The sequence below is a fragment of the Zingiber officinale genome, chromosome 8B (assembly GCF_018446385.1).
Source record: "Zingiber officinale cultivar Zhangliang chromosome 8B, Zo_v1.1, whole genome shotgun sequence".
Taxonomy (NCBI): Eukaryota; Viridiplantae; Streptophyta; class Magnoliopsida; order Zingiberales; family Zingiberaceae; genus Zingiber; species Zingiber officinale.
In genome coordinates this window covers 62206685-62224107 of record NC_056001.1, presented here as the reverse complement: position 1 = coordinate 62224107, position 17423 = coordinate 62206685, and the positions used below count along the sequence as shown (strand labels likewise).

The 17423-nt window shown below is 36.0% G+C and overlaps 1 protein-coding gene and 1 non-coding gene across 2 annotated transcripts; one reads left to right on the top strand and one right to left on the bottom strand.

The window, feature by feature from the left end:
* The first annotated feature begins 937 nt into the window (after nucleotides 1-937).
* On the top strand, nucleotides 938-9311 carry LOC122013888. Its single transcript, XM_042570101.1, has 9 exons — nucleotides 938-2332; nucleotides 2502-2691; nucleotides 3568-5132; nucleotides 5628-6184; nucleotides 6381-6452; nucleotides 7300-7534; nucleotides 7691-7944; nucleotides 8202-8206; nucleotides 9130-9311. Exons 1-9 carry the CDS (start codon nucleotides 938-940, stop codon nucleotides 9309-9311), a joined length of 4455 nt encoding a protein of 1484 aa, XP_042426035.1.
* On the bottom strand, nucleotides 1337-1443 carry LOC122018228. The gene has a single exon (XR_006121657.1). It is a non-coding gene; the product is annotated as a small nucleolar RNA R71 (small nucleolar RNA).
* Nucleotides 9312-17423: the final 8112 nt, after the last annotated feature.

The window sequence follows — 17423 nt, the reverse complement described above, 5'->3', positions numbered from 1 at the left end:
ATGGAGTAGTTGTTTGAATCTTAGGTTAAGGGAGTAGCCCCTAACTATGTTCATGATTTGTTGTTAACTCTGGTTTTCGATTATGCATATTTTCGTTGGTTGTTTAAATTGTTGAATGATGCTTTGATTGGTTTCTGTGAAAGTGGTAATTAACTAGATAGGCTTTGCGGGATTTATGTGACAGGATCCTATGCAAGTAAGAGTCATCTGTGTACGTATGCCATAAGATTGGGGACGGATCAAAGTAGATACATCAGCGTGATCACCAAAAGTGGTCGTTGGTATTTTAGGAATCAACTTACGAATCTGGTGGACGTACAGATAGGTTTGCAGGAATCTGGTGACAGGATTTCAAAGCATGAAAGATCATCTAATTCGGATACCTTGATAAAGAAAGTTGCATTCAAACAAAAGAAGCCAACCTAGGTATAAGTAGTCATTATCGGAGAACCGTCATGATAATAGTTAGAGTGGTGAAACCGTAATCCTAGGATTGTTTTTATCTCTTAATATTTTCGTTGATTTTCGTTCGCTTGAATTGTTGATTTAGAGTAAAATTTCTCATTAGATCATTCGTTTGGATAATTGAAACTCGTACATTTCTAGTACTTGACCCAGTCCCTGTGGGATCGATATTTTATTACTTGACGATAAACCGTGCACTTGCGGATTTAAGCAATCAAGTTTTTGGCGCCGTTGCCGGGGAACTGTGTCAATATTAGAATATTGCAGTTTGATTAATCCAGATTTCTATGTAATTTTTCTTATTCATTTTCCATAATTGTGTTTTCCAATTTTGCAACTCGATTTTCTATATTTGGAAGTATTCCTTTCTCGTTGAATGCTTAGGTCAGGTCAAGGAGGAGTCCTTCTTGAAGTTGATCCTGAAATAGAACGAACCTTTCACACTCAGAGACGACTTCAAAAACAACGAGAAATGGCCAATCAAGAAGAGAACAATCAGGTAGAGAACAAGCTGTTGAGAGACTATGCTGCGCCAAGTGCTAGAGGCCTGAGATCTAGTATTAGAAGGCCTCCAATTGAAGCAAATAACTTTGAACTGAAGCCTGCTTTACTGAATATGATCCAACAACATCAGTTTGGAGTGGCACCTACGGAGGATCCAAATCTTCATATGGAAGTGTTTCTGGAATTCTGTGAAACTCTTAAATATAATGGAGCCTCTGCAGATGCGATCAGATTGCGACTTTTCCCTTTCTCTTTAAGGGACAAAGCACGAGCTTGGTTACATTCGCTTCCATCGGACTGTATCACAACATGGGAGCAACTCGAGCAGAAATTTTTAGATAAGTATTTTCCACCAAGCAAGACTGCTTCACTCCGTCACCAAATCACAAATTTTACGCAAAAAGATGGAGAATCTCTTTTCGAAGCTTGGGACCGATTTAAAGGACTACTACAGCAATTCCCACATCACGGACTGGAGAAATGGCTCGTAATCCATACCTTTTATAACGGAATTTCCTACTCTACTAAAGTCTCTTTAGACTCTGCTGCAGGTGGTGCGCTCATGAACAAAACCTTAGAGGAGGCATTCGATATTATCGAAAGCGTGGCATTGAATCATCACCAATGGGCGATAGAGAGAGAGAATCCTGTTCGATTGGCAGGTAAGTATGAGGTGAGCGCTTTAGATAGTCTTGCGGCAAAGGTTGATGCATTAACCTATAAATTTGAAAATTTTAATGTTAATGCTGTTTCTAGTATCATCTGTGAGATTTGTGGAGTGACAGGACATTCAGCTATGAATTGCCAAATAATGGTCACGCAACCTACCGGAGCGCAGGTAGAACAAGTTGATGCGATAAATAACTATGCTCAAAAGCCAAACAACAATCCGTATTCAAATACCTACAATCCAGGATGGAGAAATCATCCAAATTTTTCCTACAGAAATAATCAAAATCAATCCGGGCAGAATAATTATGGAGCGTCTGGAGGATTTCAGCAAGAGAAGAAGTCTAACTTGGAAGTTATGATGGAAAACTTCATTGCTACCCAATCGAAACAAAATGATGAATATCGACAACACATGGTGGAATCTAATCGGAAGCATTCAGAGACAGCCGAAACAATCTCCCAAATATCCGGTAAGATAGATAATTTAGCGAATCATACTAAAATGTTGGAAAATCAACTTGCGCAGGTCGCCGATTCGCCCTCGAGAGTACCAGGGAGATTTTCGGGAAGACCAGAAACAAATCCTGTGGAGCATTGTAATGCGATTACCTTGAGGAGTGGAAAGAGAGTAAATGAGCTCAAGGATAACCCAAAGCTATTTCCAGACAGAGAAGAACACGACCAGGACGTGGTGATTAGCACGCCCGTGCCAATCACCGAGAGATCCTCCAGCGAACAGCATGCCCGTGTCGGAATGAACAGCACGCCCGTGTCATTCTCTACTTCTGAAAAAAAAAATATCTGAAGGCCAAAAATCCCCACACTTAGAAAAATACGAACCACCGATTCCATTCCCTCAGAGGATAATTAAGGCCAAACTTGATGAACAATTTGGTAAGTTTCTTGATGTCCTAAGGAAGTTGTATATTAACATTCCATTCACAGAAGCCTTGCAGCAAATGCCCACATACTCAAAATTTTTGAAAGACATATTGACAAACAAAAGGAAAATTGAGGAGAGCGTAACGGTAGCACTGACGGAGGAATGTAGTGCTTTAATTCAAAACAGGTTACCTCCTAAACTCAAGGATCCAGGTAGTTTTTCAATCCCATGCATGATTAGGAATCATAACTTTGATAAAGCTTTTTGTGATCTAGGAGCTAGTGTCAATCTTATTCCATTTTCACTGTGTAAGAAATTAAACTTGGGTGAATTGAAAATTACAACACTAGCTTTGCAACTTGCTGATCGCTCTGTGAGATATCCTTTAGGTATATTGGAAAATGTACCTGTCACGGTTGGGAAATTTGTCGTTCCTGCAGATTTTGTTGTTCTAGAAATGGATGAAGATCCATACATACCTATTATACTAGGAAGACCTTTCTTGGCCACTGCAGGAGCCGTAATTGATGTTAAAAATCACAAGCTGTCGTTAGCCGTAGGTAGCGAAAAAATTGAGTTTGATTTGTCTAAAGCTATTAAACAACCCTTCCTGCAGAATGTGTGTTGCAGGATTGATGAGGTGCAGATGGTTGAAGAAGAGGAAGAACCGTTTCTCGGATTCAGCGATACACTGGATGCATACTCGGATGATGAAGACGTTGCAAAGAGCAGTGAAGATGGAGGACAAATCAACCTTGTGCGGCATATGACTGAAGAAGCGAGGTTAGAACAAAAATCATTGGAAAGTGAAAACCATGAATCACCGCAGGTAGAACTTAAACCTCTTCCATCAACCCTCAGGTATGAATTTCTTGGTGATAATTCTACATTCCCCGTGATTGTAAATGCGAGTTTAAATGAAGTAGATACTGAAAAGCTGCTCCATGTGCTTAGAATGCATATTAAAGCCATAGGATATACCATTGAAGACATAAAAGGGATTAGCCCTTCATTATGCATGCATAGAATTTTGCTCGAGAAAGATTTTAAACCTTCAGTTGAGAGACAAAGGAGGCTTAATCCTAACATGAAAGAAGTGGTCAAGAAAGAGGTTTTGAAATTACTAGATGCAGGAATAATTTATCCAATCTCTGATAGTGAATGGGTAAGTCCGGTTCATGTTGTGCCAAAGAAAGGTGGGATGACAGTAGTTAGAAATTCAAATAATGAGTTGATTCCCACTAGGACGGTTACGGGGTGGAGAATGTGTATTGACTATCGGAAATTAAACAAAGAAACTAGGAAAGATCACTTCCCACTTCCATTCATTGATCAGATGTTAGAAAGGTTGGCAAAACACTCCTATTTCTGTTTTCTAGATGGGTATTCTGGTTTTTATCAAATCCCTATACATCCAAATGACCAGGAAAAAACCACGTTTACATGTCCTTATGGTACCTTTGCCTATAGGAGAATGCCTTTTGGTCTTTGCAATGCACCAGCTACCTTTCAACGTTGTATGATGGCTATTTTTTCTGATATGATTGAGAATATTATGGAAGTTTTTATGGATGATTTTTCAGTCTATGGTACTAACTTTGATACTTGCTTGTCCAATTTGGTTAATGTTCTGCAGAGATGCGAAGAAACAAACTTGGTTTTAAACTGGGAAAAATGCCACTTTATGGTAAGAGAAGGCATTGTGCTAGGACATTTGGTTTCAGAGCGAGGAATTGAAGTAGACACGGCAAAGGTGGAAGTAATTGAAAATCTACCTCCACCGACAAATGTTAAGGGAGTGCGAAGTTTTTTAGGACATGCAGGATTCTATCGGCGTTTCATCAAAGATTTTTCAAAGATCTCTAAACCTTTGACAAATTTGCTAATTAAGGAAACTGAATTTCTTTTTGATGAAAATTGTTTGGATGCTTTTTCCAGGTTGAAGGAAGCTTTGATCTCAGCTCCGATAATGCAAGTTCCCGATTGGACCTTACCTTTTGAAATCATGTGTGATGCGAGTGACTATGCAGTGGGAGCAGTCTTGGGACAAAGAAGAGACCGGAAGGTACATGCGATCTATTATGCTAGCCGAACTCTGGATGATGCTCAGATGAACTATGCAACTACGGAGAAGGAACTCTTAGCAATTGTTTTTGCCTTGGATAAATTCAGATCATACCTCGTTGGCTCTAAGGTTATTGTTTACACATATCACGTGGCCATAAGATATCTATTGAGCAAAAAGGATGCTAAGCCAAGGCTCATAAGATGGATTCTTCTTTTGCAAGAATTTGATTTAGAAATAAAGGATAAGCAGGGAACTGAGAATGTGGTAGCGGATCACTTATCAAGACTATATCAGGGACAGAGTGGGACCAAGGAGGAAGATCTTCCAATTGATGACTGTTTTATAGATGAACATCTCCTTGCTATAAAAAGGATTGATTCTCCATGGTACGCAGACTACGCAAATTTTCTTGCTTGTGGAATTTTACCTCATCAGATGAGTTACCAACAGAGAAAGAAGTTTTTTGGCGATATCAAGAGCTATGTATGGGATGATCCACTGCTTTTCAAGAAGTGTGCTGATACTATTTACAGGAGATGTGTACCGGAGGATGAAATAAAAGATATACTTTATCATTGTCATTCTTCATCATATGGCGGTCATGCAAGTACTTCGAAGACAGCTGCTAAAGTCTTTCATGCAGGATTTTATTGGCCACATATTTTCAGAGATGCTCGTGATTATGTATTGACTTGTGATAGATGCCAAAGGATGGGGAACATTTCCAAGAGACATGAGATGCCACTGAATTCAATTCTAGAAGTTGAACTTTTCGATGTTTGGGGGATTGATTACATGGGACCATTTCCCCCGTCTCATAACAATATCTACATTCTGGTAGCAGTAGACTACGTATCAAAGTGGGTTGAAGCTATACCATCTCCAACGAATGAAGCGAAGACTGTGATAAAACTTTTTAAGAAAATCTTATTTCCTAGATTTGGAATTCCTCGAGCGGTGATTAGCGATGGAGGTTCACACTTCATTGAAAGACAATTTGAAAATCTTCTCAAAAAGTATGGAGTAACTCATAAGATTGCCTCTCCGTATCACCCCCAAACCAGTGGACAAGTGGAAGTATCAAATAGAGAAATCAAAAGCATTTTAGAGAAATCTGTGAAGCATTCACGAACAGATTGGTCAGAAAAATTGGATGACGCTCTATGGGCATATCGGACAGCTTACAAGACTCCTATTGGTATGACGCCGTTTCGCTTGGTGTATGGGAAATCTTGTCATCTTCCTGTAGAGTTGGAACACAAGGCTTTCTGGGCAATACAATTATTGAATTTCGATCTAAAGAATGCCGGAGAGAAAAGAAGGCTTCAGCTTGATGAACTAGAAGAACTCCGACTTGACGCTTATGAGCATGCAAAATCCTATAAAGAAAGGACTAAGCGTTGGCATGATCAACACATTATGCGTAGGGAATTCCAAGAGGGTGATCTTGTATTATTGTTCAACTCTCGATTGAAACTCTTTCCAGGAAAGCTTAAATCCAGATGGTCGGGTCCTTTTGAAGTGAAGAAAGTTTATCCTTATGGAGCTGTGGATATATCGAATGAAACCACCGGAGTCTTCAAAGTGAATGGGCAAAGGCTAAAAAAATATCTGAGCGAACCAACTCCTAAGGGAGGAGAGCAGAACCTCCTCGAGTCCACTTGAGTAACATCATATTGGTCAAGCTAATGACCGTAAACAAGCGCTAGTTGGGAGGCAACCCAATTTCTTACCTTATACTTTTATCTTTTATTTTCTTTTTCATTTTATTTTTCATTTTATTTGCAGAACAACTGCCCAGGTAACAGAGGAGAACACGGCCGTGCAAATTTCAAACACGCCCGTGTTGGTTGCTGTCAGGTATGTTGGTGGCTGTCGGGTTTTCCAGAAGACAGCACGCCCAGGGCGTGTCGGGAAACGCGGGCGTGGAGATGTTTTCAGCGACCAACACACTCAAGGCGTGTCAGGAGACACGGGCGTGCCGTAGGGTTTTTAAATAGGCGCGACGGGTTTTAGGTCAGAACACGCCCGTGACTCTTCGAAGTTTTCGCCGTTGGTTCCAGAGCAGTTTCCGATCGTCTGCGTTCTTCTCATTCAATTCTAAAACGTGCACCGGTGAAGATTTTCCTCCGGCAAAGATGAGCAAGCGTGTGAAAACGGGGAAGGCACCCTCTTCTTCAAAAGACAAAGGAAAACGGAAAGCGCAAGACCAAGGTGATCGGTCTGATAACCCTTTTGGTTTAATCTTTCGTGATGATATTCATAAATCTCGTTTTGACAAGCTTGAAAAACGAAAAATAGTTTCCACTAGATATATAGACTCTTATACAATTGCTGCGCTAGGTATTAAGGAAGATATATATTGGATGGCAAATAGGATGGGATGGGGACAATTTTTGACTAGCCATTACCCTACCTACCCTAGTATAACTTTAGAATTCCTTAGTTCCATGTCGGCCGAAATAATTCAAGGAAGAAATTGTGAGGAAGGATTGATTAAGTTTCGGTTGAGGAATATCGATTATAGGATGGATTTGAAGGAGTTTAATGAAATTTTCGATTTTCCTGTTGGAGGGGAGAGGCAAATACATCGAAATTTTTGTGTGTATACATTTTGGAGAGAAATTGCCTTAGACTCTATGCCCTATGATGCCTCTAGATCCAAATCATCTAATATCCCTAATCCAATTTTTCGCTATCTTCATAGATTCATGGCGAATACTATTTTTGGGAGAGGGGACAGTGTTGGGGTAGCCAGGCTAAGTGAATTGCAGTTTTTATGGGCCATGATTAATGATGTTAAAATTGATTCTGGAGCTCACCTAGTTAGACATTTTGTGAAAATTGGGAATAGCTCGACTGGAGTAATTGTTATTGGAGGACTTTTGACTAAGATTGCATTAGCTTTAGGGTGTGAGTTGGATGGATTGGAGACTTGCCCGGTTAGTCCGCGATTGGATTTGGATGCATGTTTAAATATGAAGATGATTGGGAGATTAGAGGAGGGATACTGTTTGATGTTACAAAATGATATTAAAATCCCTCTTCCAAATAATAGCCTTACAACCATTCGCAATACACGTAATTGGCTTTTTAAGGATGTTAGGACCCAAGATCTACCCACAGTAGGAGAGCCATCTATTCCACCGCATGTACCGGTACCCCAGGTTTCTTCCTTCATACCGGAGTCCCCTAGGACTATTACTGATGATGTTTCTGCAGGACCTTCTGTTTTTGATTTTTCAGGATTCCGTACATCGTTTGAGGATTTCAGAGAAAAGCATACTGCGGATAGAAACATGTGGGAGCAGTTTGCTCATACTTCAGAGGAGCATTATGAGCGAGTTGACAGGTATATGGAAGGGGCTAACTGTTTTTTTTTTCTAATACTGAGAAGTATTTTGTAGTTGAGGCCGCTAGAAGAGAGCGTGAGGAAAAATTTTGGTAAGAAGAAAGTGAATTTCGTGCAGAGCAAAGGAGAAGATGGCAAGAGGAAGATGATCGCAGATCTTAGGCTTTACCTTGCCATAACTATTAGGTGACCTCTTTTCTAGTTATTTTTCTTTATCTTTGGTTGTTCGTTTTTAAGTTTTTGCATTCCTGTTTTAGATTCGGTTTCAGTTTTATATATACCTCTTGTTTTGATTGATATAGACACTATGTGTTCAAGAGTCTTTGATACTTTGTTGCCCTCTCATCTCTTGTAGTATAACTTGATTATTAGTTGGATCTAGGAAATTCTTTGTGGCTTATTCATTAAGAACCCTGTTTCACTTTTCACACAACCCCTAAGGTGGCGGCATTTGAAAAGGATTTAAATTTCTTTACCGGATTAGTACTCAATTTTCTATGGTGACTTTCATGAGCATTTTGGTTACTGGATAAACACTTCTCCTAGGAGTTTTTGTAAAAAAAAAAAAAAAAAAAAGGAGATGGAATTTCTTTTGGCGCACCCCTTTGAGATTAGGTAGCTACTAGGGAAACACCTAAAGAAGGTGCCCTTTTGAGGTCAACTAGTTACTGGGGAAATGACCACTGCTAATTCCTTCTTTCTTTTCTTCTCGAGGGTGGTCCTTTGAGACCTTGTGTGATATTGAGGGGATGAACCAAGTGTTAGGGCAGGTAAGTGCCTCTACACTAGAAAGGAGAGGAACACGGTAATAGGGGTGATGAATCTAGATTGGTATCCAAAACCTTGGGGGGTTGATTTCTTCACATGCACTAAACGGGGATCTTTTGAGCTAAGCTGCAGGGAATGACTTGAGAAAATTAAGACCAATTTTATACCTTGGGATGAATTGCCAATAACTAATTTCATGATTTCCACACATAGATTGTCTTTATTTTTCTTTGCTCGAGGACAAGCAAATGTTCAAGTGTGGGGATTTTTGATGTGTGCAACTCATGTACAGTTTTGAGCATAAAACATATATGCATTTCATCTCATTTTATCTTGTTAGAAGCATATTTGTTAGTTTTTATTTGGTTTAACATATTTGGACGAAGGATACTGCTTTGCGTTGAATTCTGATGACAGGATGCACAAAACCAGCCGAATTACCCAGGGTATCAGAACAACACGGCCGTGTTGTTGATAACCACGGGCGTGTCGAGGTTTTCAGCGACCAACACGCTCAAGGCGTGTTGTTGAACACGGGCGTGGCGGAGATGTTGAAGAGCGACGCAGGAAGCAGAGGAGGACATGATCGGGCCGTGTAATGAGATTTCTATTATTGCGGCGATGATTTTAAAAGATGGAAAGGGTCAATCCAATGGTGATACCGACTATCAAGGAGCTCTATAAAAGGGTAGAAAACCTAAAACCATGGGGGGAAAAAAACGGCGGCAATTGAGACTTGGAGATAGACGACATCAGCAAGGACGATTAGTAATGTCTTTTCCTTATCTTATTGTCGAATTCTCTGGTGTAATGGAGTAGTTGTTTGAATCTTAGGTTAAGGGAGTAGCCCCTAACTATGTTCATGATTTGTTGTTAACTCTGGTTTTCGATTATGCATATTTTCGTTGGTTGTTTAAATTGTTGAATGATGCTTTGATTGGTTTCTGTGAAAGTGGTAATTGACTAGATAGGCTTTGCGGGATTTATGTGACAGGATCCTATGCAAGTAAGAGTCATCTGTGTACGTATGCCATAAGATTGGGGACGGATCAAAGTAGATACATCAGCGTGATCACCAAAAGTGGTCGTTGGTATTTTAGGAATCAACTTACGAATCTGGTGGACGTACAGATAGGTTTGCAGGAATCTGGTGACAGGATTTCAAAGCATGAAAGATCATCTAATTCGGATACCTTGATAAAGAAAGTTGCATTCAAACAAAAGAAGCCAACCTAGGTATAAGTAGTCATTATCAGAGAACCGTCATGATAATAGTTAGAGTGGTGAAACCGTAATCCTAGGATTGTTTTTATCTCTTAATATTTTCGTTGATTTTCGTTCGCTTGAATTGTTGATTTAGAGTAAAATTTCTCATTAGATCATTCATTTGGATAATTGAAACTCGTACATTTCTAGTACTTGACCCAGTCCCTGTGGGATCGATATTTTATTACTTGACGATAAACCGTGCACTTGCGGATTTAAGCAATCAGAAAGCACTCAACGAGTGCATGCCTTGAAGTAGGAGTCGCCGAAGGCTCAGAACCAAGTAAATTGATTCCGTATTATCGTTGCTCTTTCTTTTCGCTTTTCTTATTCCGTTGCCTACTCTAAACGTCGAATTTTTTTAATCGCTATTCACCCCCCTTCTAGCGAAACTCATTGATCCAGCAAGTGGTATCAGAGCAGGTACCGCTCTGATTTGGTGCAACCACCAATCAGACAGGGGTGAAATTCTTTTCTATTTTTTTGTTCATTTTTTTTCTTCGATTTTCAGTTTTTTGTTATATTCCAAACTGGTATTGTTACCTTTTTGGAATTTTCTTTCGCAATTAATCTGAACTGGTACAACACCAATTCAGTTTTAGTTTTCTTTTATTTTATTCCGTACTACTAATCCAAGACCAAGTCTTGGGACCCCTCGTATATTTGTTTAATTGTGTGTAGGTTAAAAAAATGTATCAAGTTGAAGGGTTCAACGCAATACGTCCTCCCCTATTCAACGGGGATGATTTCCCGTACTGGAAGAAGCGGATGGAAGTCTACCTGAAGACATATTTCGACTAATGGTTCAGCATCACCAAAGGCTACAAGGTGCCGGTCGACAATTCGGAATTCCACTGGACCTAGAAAGTGGACTTCGGACATGAAAAAAAAATGTCAACATACTTCAAAGCACTCAACACGCTACAATGCGGACTGACGAAGGAAGAGCTAAACCGGGTAGGACTGCATCAAAACGCTAAGGAGTTATGGGACAAGCTGATCGAACTACACGAAGGAACAAGCGACGTCAAGGTAATGAAGCACGACCTTCTTTTAAACAGATTATTTAATATTAAAATGTGGGAAGGAGAAATGGTGAGTCAGCTTCACGCGAAGATCAAAGACATCCTCAACGGACTCCACACGATAGCACATCAAATGGAGAATCTTAATCTAATCAGGTATGCGTTAAACGCTTTTCCATGTAATACTTTGTGGGCATCTATCGTGGATGCTTACAAAATTTCAAAAAATTTATCTAAGTTAAAATTAGACGAATTATTTTATGAATTAGAATTACACGAGCAAACTAACGTCGGGACCGAGAAAGGTATCGCCTTATTTCCAGGTTTCTCCAAGGAAAGAACGAAGACCAAGTCTGAACATGAAGATGAGTCTGACCAGGATTCTGAAGACAAAGAGTACCTGGTGAATCTGGTAAGGAAAATGTTCACCAGGAGGAAGAAGACCTTCAGTAAAAAGGACCTACAGAAGATCAACTCCCCAACCGAACCAAGGAACGTGACCTACTTCGGGTGCAACAAGAAGGACCACTACAAGAACGAGTGCCCGAGATTGAAAAGCGACAAGATGAAGGCAACCAAAAAGAAGGCTCTTAAAGCAACGTGGGACAACTTGTCCTCAGAAGAATCGGAGGCCGAAGACCAAAAGCACCAGAGTCACCACACATTGATGGCCCTCAAAATAGAGTCAGAGGATGAATCGGAAGACATGTCCGAACCTGAATCGAGCCACGAGTCTGTACTCGTTTCTGAAGGTCCCGGAGAGTTATACTTTAATTTGAATAGAAAGTTCTTTAAAATTATTGCATGTTTAAATAGGAAATTAATTACAATAGAAAATGAAAACAAATTGCTCCTTAAAGAAAATCAAAATCTCAAGGAACAAATCACAAATTCAAATCCAACTCAAGACCTAACACTTGAGGAGGAAAATTTATCACTAAAATTAGAAATTAATAAATTAAAAGATCTCTTAGAAAAATTTACAACAAGATCTAAGAATTTAGATCTAATTTTAAATAATCAAAAAGTAATTTATAACAAAATCGGATTTGGCTACAAGTTAAGTTCAAATAAAATATTTAAATCGTTAATAACCCAACACAAACAATCAAGTAAAGCTTGGGTTTCGAAAGCGTGCTTAACCACGCAAGTAAGACTTAACCAATACTACATACCCAAAGAAAAAATATATTATGTAAAATCGAATAAATCAAATCAAAAACCAAAATATAAACTTAGACCAACAAATTCAAAATCTAAATATTTTTAAACCCACCAAAACTTAGAATATCATGAAGTCAATTATAATTATAAAAGTAACAGACATAAACCAAAAACTAAACCTCAAAAATAAAGGCTAATAATTCAAGTAGAGACTCTAGAATAACTAGCATCTCTAAAATAATCTACCCGACAGGGTAACCAAAACTAACCTACCCGGCAGGGTAATTAGGACTAGTTAGAAAGGGACCAAGTTTAACTTGACCTATGGTACTAGTGAAGTTTTGGATGATAGTACGTTAGGGAAGCTTAGTTTATGCATGTCTAGGAAGATATAGCTTCGACCTGGTGCATTTGGCTAAGTGGAACTAATCGAAGCTACCCTTTATGGATCCTAACCAGTTAGACCAAGATTTTGTATTAAGTTCAATGGATAGGACTATTTGGAAAACCTCGAAGACATGATTACTCTAATGATGTCCAAGTGACTTACCATAACCCAGAAGTTTATCCGAAGAATGCCTATTTATTGAGCCCAAAGCTAAACCTGAATCTAACACAAAGTTAAACCAAATCCTAAAACTGAACCTAATTCATTTCACAAAATTATAGGAATCCCTGATTGAAAACGTAGATCGGATGAGATGACTAATTCAATTAAATAAAATTAAATTATTAATTAAATTGAATTAAATTAAATTAAAATTAACTTAAATTAAATTAAATTAAATTAAATTAAAAATCATTTTAAAAATTCTTTTAAAAACTTTAAAAATTATTTTAAAAACTTTAAAAATCATTTTAAAAATTCTTTTAAAAAACTTTAAAAATCATTTTAAAAATTCTTTTAAAAACATTATAAATCAATTAAAAAACTCTTTTAAAAACTTTAAAAATTATTTTAAAAACTCTATTAAAACTTTAAAAATCATTTTAAAAATTCTTTTAAAAATTTTAAAAACTCTTTTAAAAACTTCAAAAAATTATTTTAAAAATTCTTTTAATAACTTTAAAAACCATTTTAAAAACTCTTTTAAAAATCATTTTAGATTTCTTTTAAAACAATTAAAAATCCCTTTAAAAACTTTAAAAATTATTTTAAAAACTCTTTCCAAAACTTTAAAAAATTATTTTAAAAATTCTTTTAAAAACTTTAAAAATTCTTTTAAAATTTTTTTAAAAACTTTTAGAAAAATTATTTTAAAAATACTTTTAAAAACTTTAAAAATTATTTTAAAAACACTTTTAAAAACTTTAAAAAATTATTTTAAAAACTTTAAAAATTATTTTAAAAACTTTTAAAAAAATATATTTTAAAAACTCTTTTAAAAACTTTAAAAATCATTTTAAAAATTCTTTTAAAAACTTTAAAAATTATTTTAAAAAATTTAGAAATCATTTTAAAATTTTTTTTAAAAAACTTTAAAAATTATTGTAAAAATTCTTTTAAAAAATTCTTTTAGAAACTATGAAAATTATTTTAAAAACTTTTAAAAGCATTTTAAAAATTCTTTTAAAAACTTTCAAAATTATTTTAAAAACTTTAAAAATTATTTTAAAAACTTTAATAATTATTTATTTTGAAAACTTTAAAAATTCTTTTAAAAAGCTTAAAAATTATTTTAAAATTTTAAAAACTATTTTAAAAATTATTTTTAAAATTATTTTAAAAACTTTAAAAAAATTTTAAAAAATTCTTTTAAATACTTTAAAATTTTTTAAAAACTTTAAAAATTATTTTAAAAACTTTAAAAATTATTTTAAAAATTATTTTAAAAATTCTTTTAAAAACTTTAAAAATTCTTTTAAAAACTTTAAAAATTATTTTAAAAATTTTAAAAATTCTTTTAAAAACTTTAAAAATTATTTTAAAAACTTTAAAAATTATTTTAAATATTATTTTAAATACTTTAAAAATTATTTTAAAAGAATTTTTAAAAACTTTATAAATTCTTTAAAAAAATTCTTTTGAAATTTTTTTTTAAATACTTTAAAAATTATTTTAAAAGTTACTTTAAAAACTTTAAAAAATTATTTTAAAAACTTTAAAAATTATTTTTAAAATTCTTTTAAACACTTTAAAAATTCTTTAAAACAAATTCTTTTAAAAACTTTATAAATTCTTTTAAAAATTATTTTATTTTTGTTTTAAAAATTCTTTTAAATACTTTAATAATTATTTTAAAAATTCTTTTAAAAACTTTTAAAATTATTTTAAATAATTTAGAAATTCTTTTAAAAATTTTAAAATTATTTTAAAAATTCTTTAAAAAAATACCAGGTCAAAAACCAGGGGCGGGTGCCCTTGGTATAATAACATGGGGCGCCCGGAAGGTACTCCGGGCGCCCCGTTGAACTAAACCCAGGGCGCTCGGAAGGTACTCCCGGTGCCCCATTCAACTAAACTCAGGGCGCCCGGAAGGTACTCTGGGCGCCCCGTTCAACTAAACCCAGGGCGCTCGGAAGGTACTCCGGGCGCCCCGCTCAACCAACCCAGGGCGCCCGGAGTGATTCTGGGTGCCCAGACCTCTCTTATTCATCTCTTGTAAAGGATTTTTTTGAGCCTTAACGAGAGACGAATTTCTAATTAAAATTTTTTCGTGTCTTCGATTATTATGCGGCTGCGAATCAATCGAGGTCGTCATTTCTAAAAAACTTATTTACGATGCCTCAGTAAATTTCTTTTCCCCCCTAAGTTTTTTTAAATATTTCACTTATTTTTTATACTTAGTATAGTTTTTTTTTAATTTAGGAAACGTTCTAGATCTGGTGTTGGGTCCTCTACTGCTAGTGTTGACCCTAGGTTCCCTACTGACGAACTTAGGCTTAGGTTTGAGTCTACCATCTATATGCATATTAGGACTAGGTGCTTAGATAAACAATTTTTCTTATGTTCCTATATTCCAGCTGTAGAGGTCATTAACCATTATAACTTACAGAACCTTGTTTACTGTACCAATTCAGTAAACATAAATTATGTGCTGAATTTTATAACAATTTAGTTAGGGTAGATGATCTTACTTATAATGTGCATTTTTTAGTGCTACCCTCCTAGGGATCTACCATTTGGTGATCCTTACTCGCACATTACTCTGGATACGATTTACTCGTATTTTTTTTTGGGAGGGGGGGGGGGGGGGGGCGAGTACCCGCTGTGACTATGTTTAAGTCAGTATCCCTTCGAGTTCACGATTATGTACTCTATAGTGTTTTAGTCTTCTGCATCTTACCATTGTCCACTGGCGATATAGCGATGATGCATCCATTTCATTCCTTTCTCTTGTATGCTCTTTGCCATAGATTAGACATATATATTAGTTTATATATCTTTCAAACCATTATCCACTCAGCTAGAGTCACCACCAGCGCTCGAGTTCATATGCCGTATTATCATATTTTGATGGCATATTTCGCCTCCCTACGTATTGACGTCACCCGAGGCGATATCCGAGCCCTGACTGAGTTCGACGTCTTAGGACCTAGGAACTTCTCTCTAGGAGATGTCCATATGGATGATGAGGGTGTTCTATCTTGGCGGAGGGGGGGGGGGGGGCACAGCACCAGCCAAACTCAGATGCCTAGGAGGAGGCAGAGCAGGATGAGTTTATCGTCGCACTATTCGGCGAGGATGCTCCGACCCCTATACCACCTCCACCTCCAGGCTGAGCACCTCGTTCTGTTCCTCGCACTCTAGGTGATCAAGTTGCCGGAATCGAGTTATCCATGACGAGTCTCCGTCTAGACATGAGACAGGAGATCTCCGACTTGCGACGAGAGGTGCGGCAGGAGGTCTCTGACTTGCGATGAGACATGAGACAGGAGATCTCCGACCTTTGACGTGATCTATCTAGCTCCCAAGAGGATGACCGGACCCGTCATACTGAGTTAATCAGGATGTTACATTCCTTGGGATCCGGACCACCCTCCTCCTCATCTCGATAGACTTAATCATCACTATGTATATTTTATTATGATTGTTGTATTTTGACCTCGACATTGGCTTATGCTATTCTGATTTACTCCGGCTCAGTTATATCTCGACTCTGACAATGATTTATCTTGATATGTTTAATAGACTAGGACTCTTAAATTGCAAAAACTGTTTCTAAAAATAGTGTTTTCAAATTCTATGATAAAATCTTTATTTTTTAAAAAAAATCTTCCATTTCTAGAATTTTAAAATAGTTTTTAGCCTTAGACTAGAACAATTCCTTAGAAAGCATGTACCCTTAGGGCTAGTACTTGAGCATCTCACCAACACCCTAAGATTCCCTTGTTTGTGATTGCCGAACATAGAAAGGGGTGAGATGCATAGGCAAATTGTCTGGACTTAAGATGCTTATTTCAGTGCATCGATATAAGTCTGGGTGTTAAATACAAAACAGACATTAATCATGTTAAGTCATTCAGTTTAATCAAACACTAACTGATGATGATTAGACTTAACCTGACTAACCAAGTGAAAACTGCTATCCTCTAATAGTCAGTAAGTAGATAATTGGTTAGACAGTTTTTGTAATGTCAGATTCAGGGGGAGGATTAATTATTTTTATACCTAATTTGATATTAATTTTTGAAAAAATATCTCCTTTTAAATCAGTTTAACACTAACTAAGTGTTTTAAATTTTTTTTTTTGATTTTTTAAACTTAGTTTTGAAAGTTAGACTTACTTAATTGGATTGTTTAAACTTAGGTTTGAAAATTGGTTTTATTTTCAAACTCTAAACTTTTCAAACTTAATTTTGAAATTCATACTTTTTAAACTTAGTTTTGAAAAATAAACTTTATCCTGGTTTGTAACTTAGATTTTTCATTTTGAAAATTATATTCTACTTAGGTTTAAAACATATTTTTGGAAATTTATTTAAAACAAACTTAGGTTTAAAAACATATTTTACTTAATTAGATTTTACAAATTAAGTCTTGAGAAATAAAATCTCCTTTGAAACTTTATTTGAAAATCGAAATTACCCCTAATAGTTTTTTTGTAAAAAAACTATATTTGAAAATTATGTTTGCAAAACTTATTTAAAAAAAAATAATTTAAAATTACAAATTTTAAAGTTACCTATTTTTAAGTCATCTTTCTAAAAGTTAACTATTTTTAAGTCATTTTCTAAAGTTAACTATTTTCTTAAAAAAAAAAAAAGATAAAAGCTTAAGTTATCTTTCTATATTTCTAGCTTAAACTCCCCCAA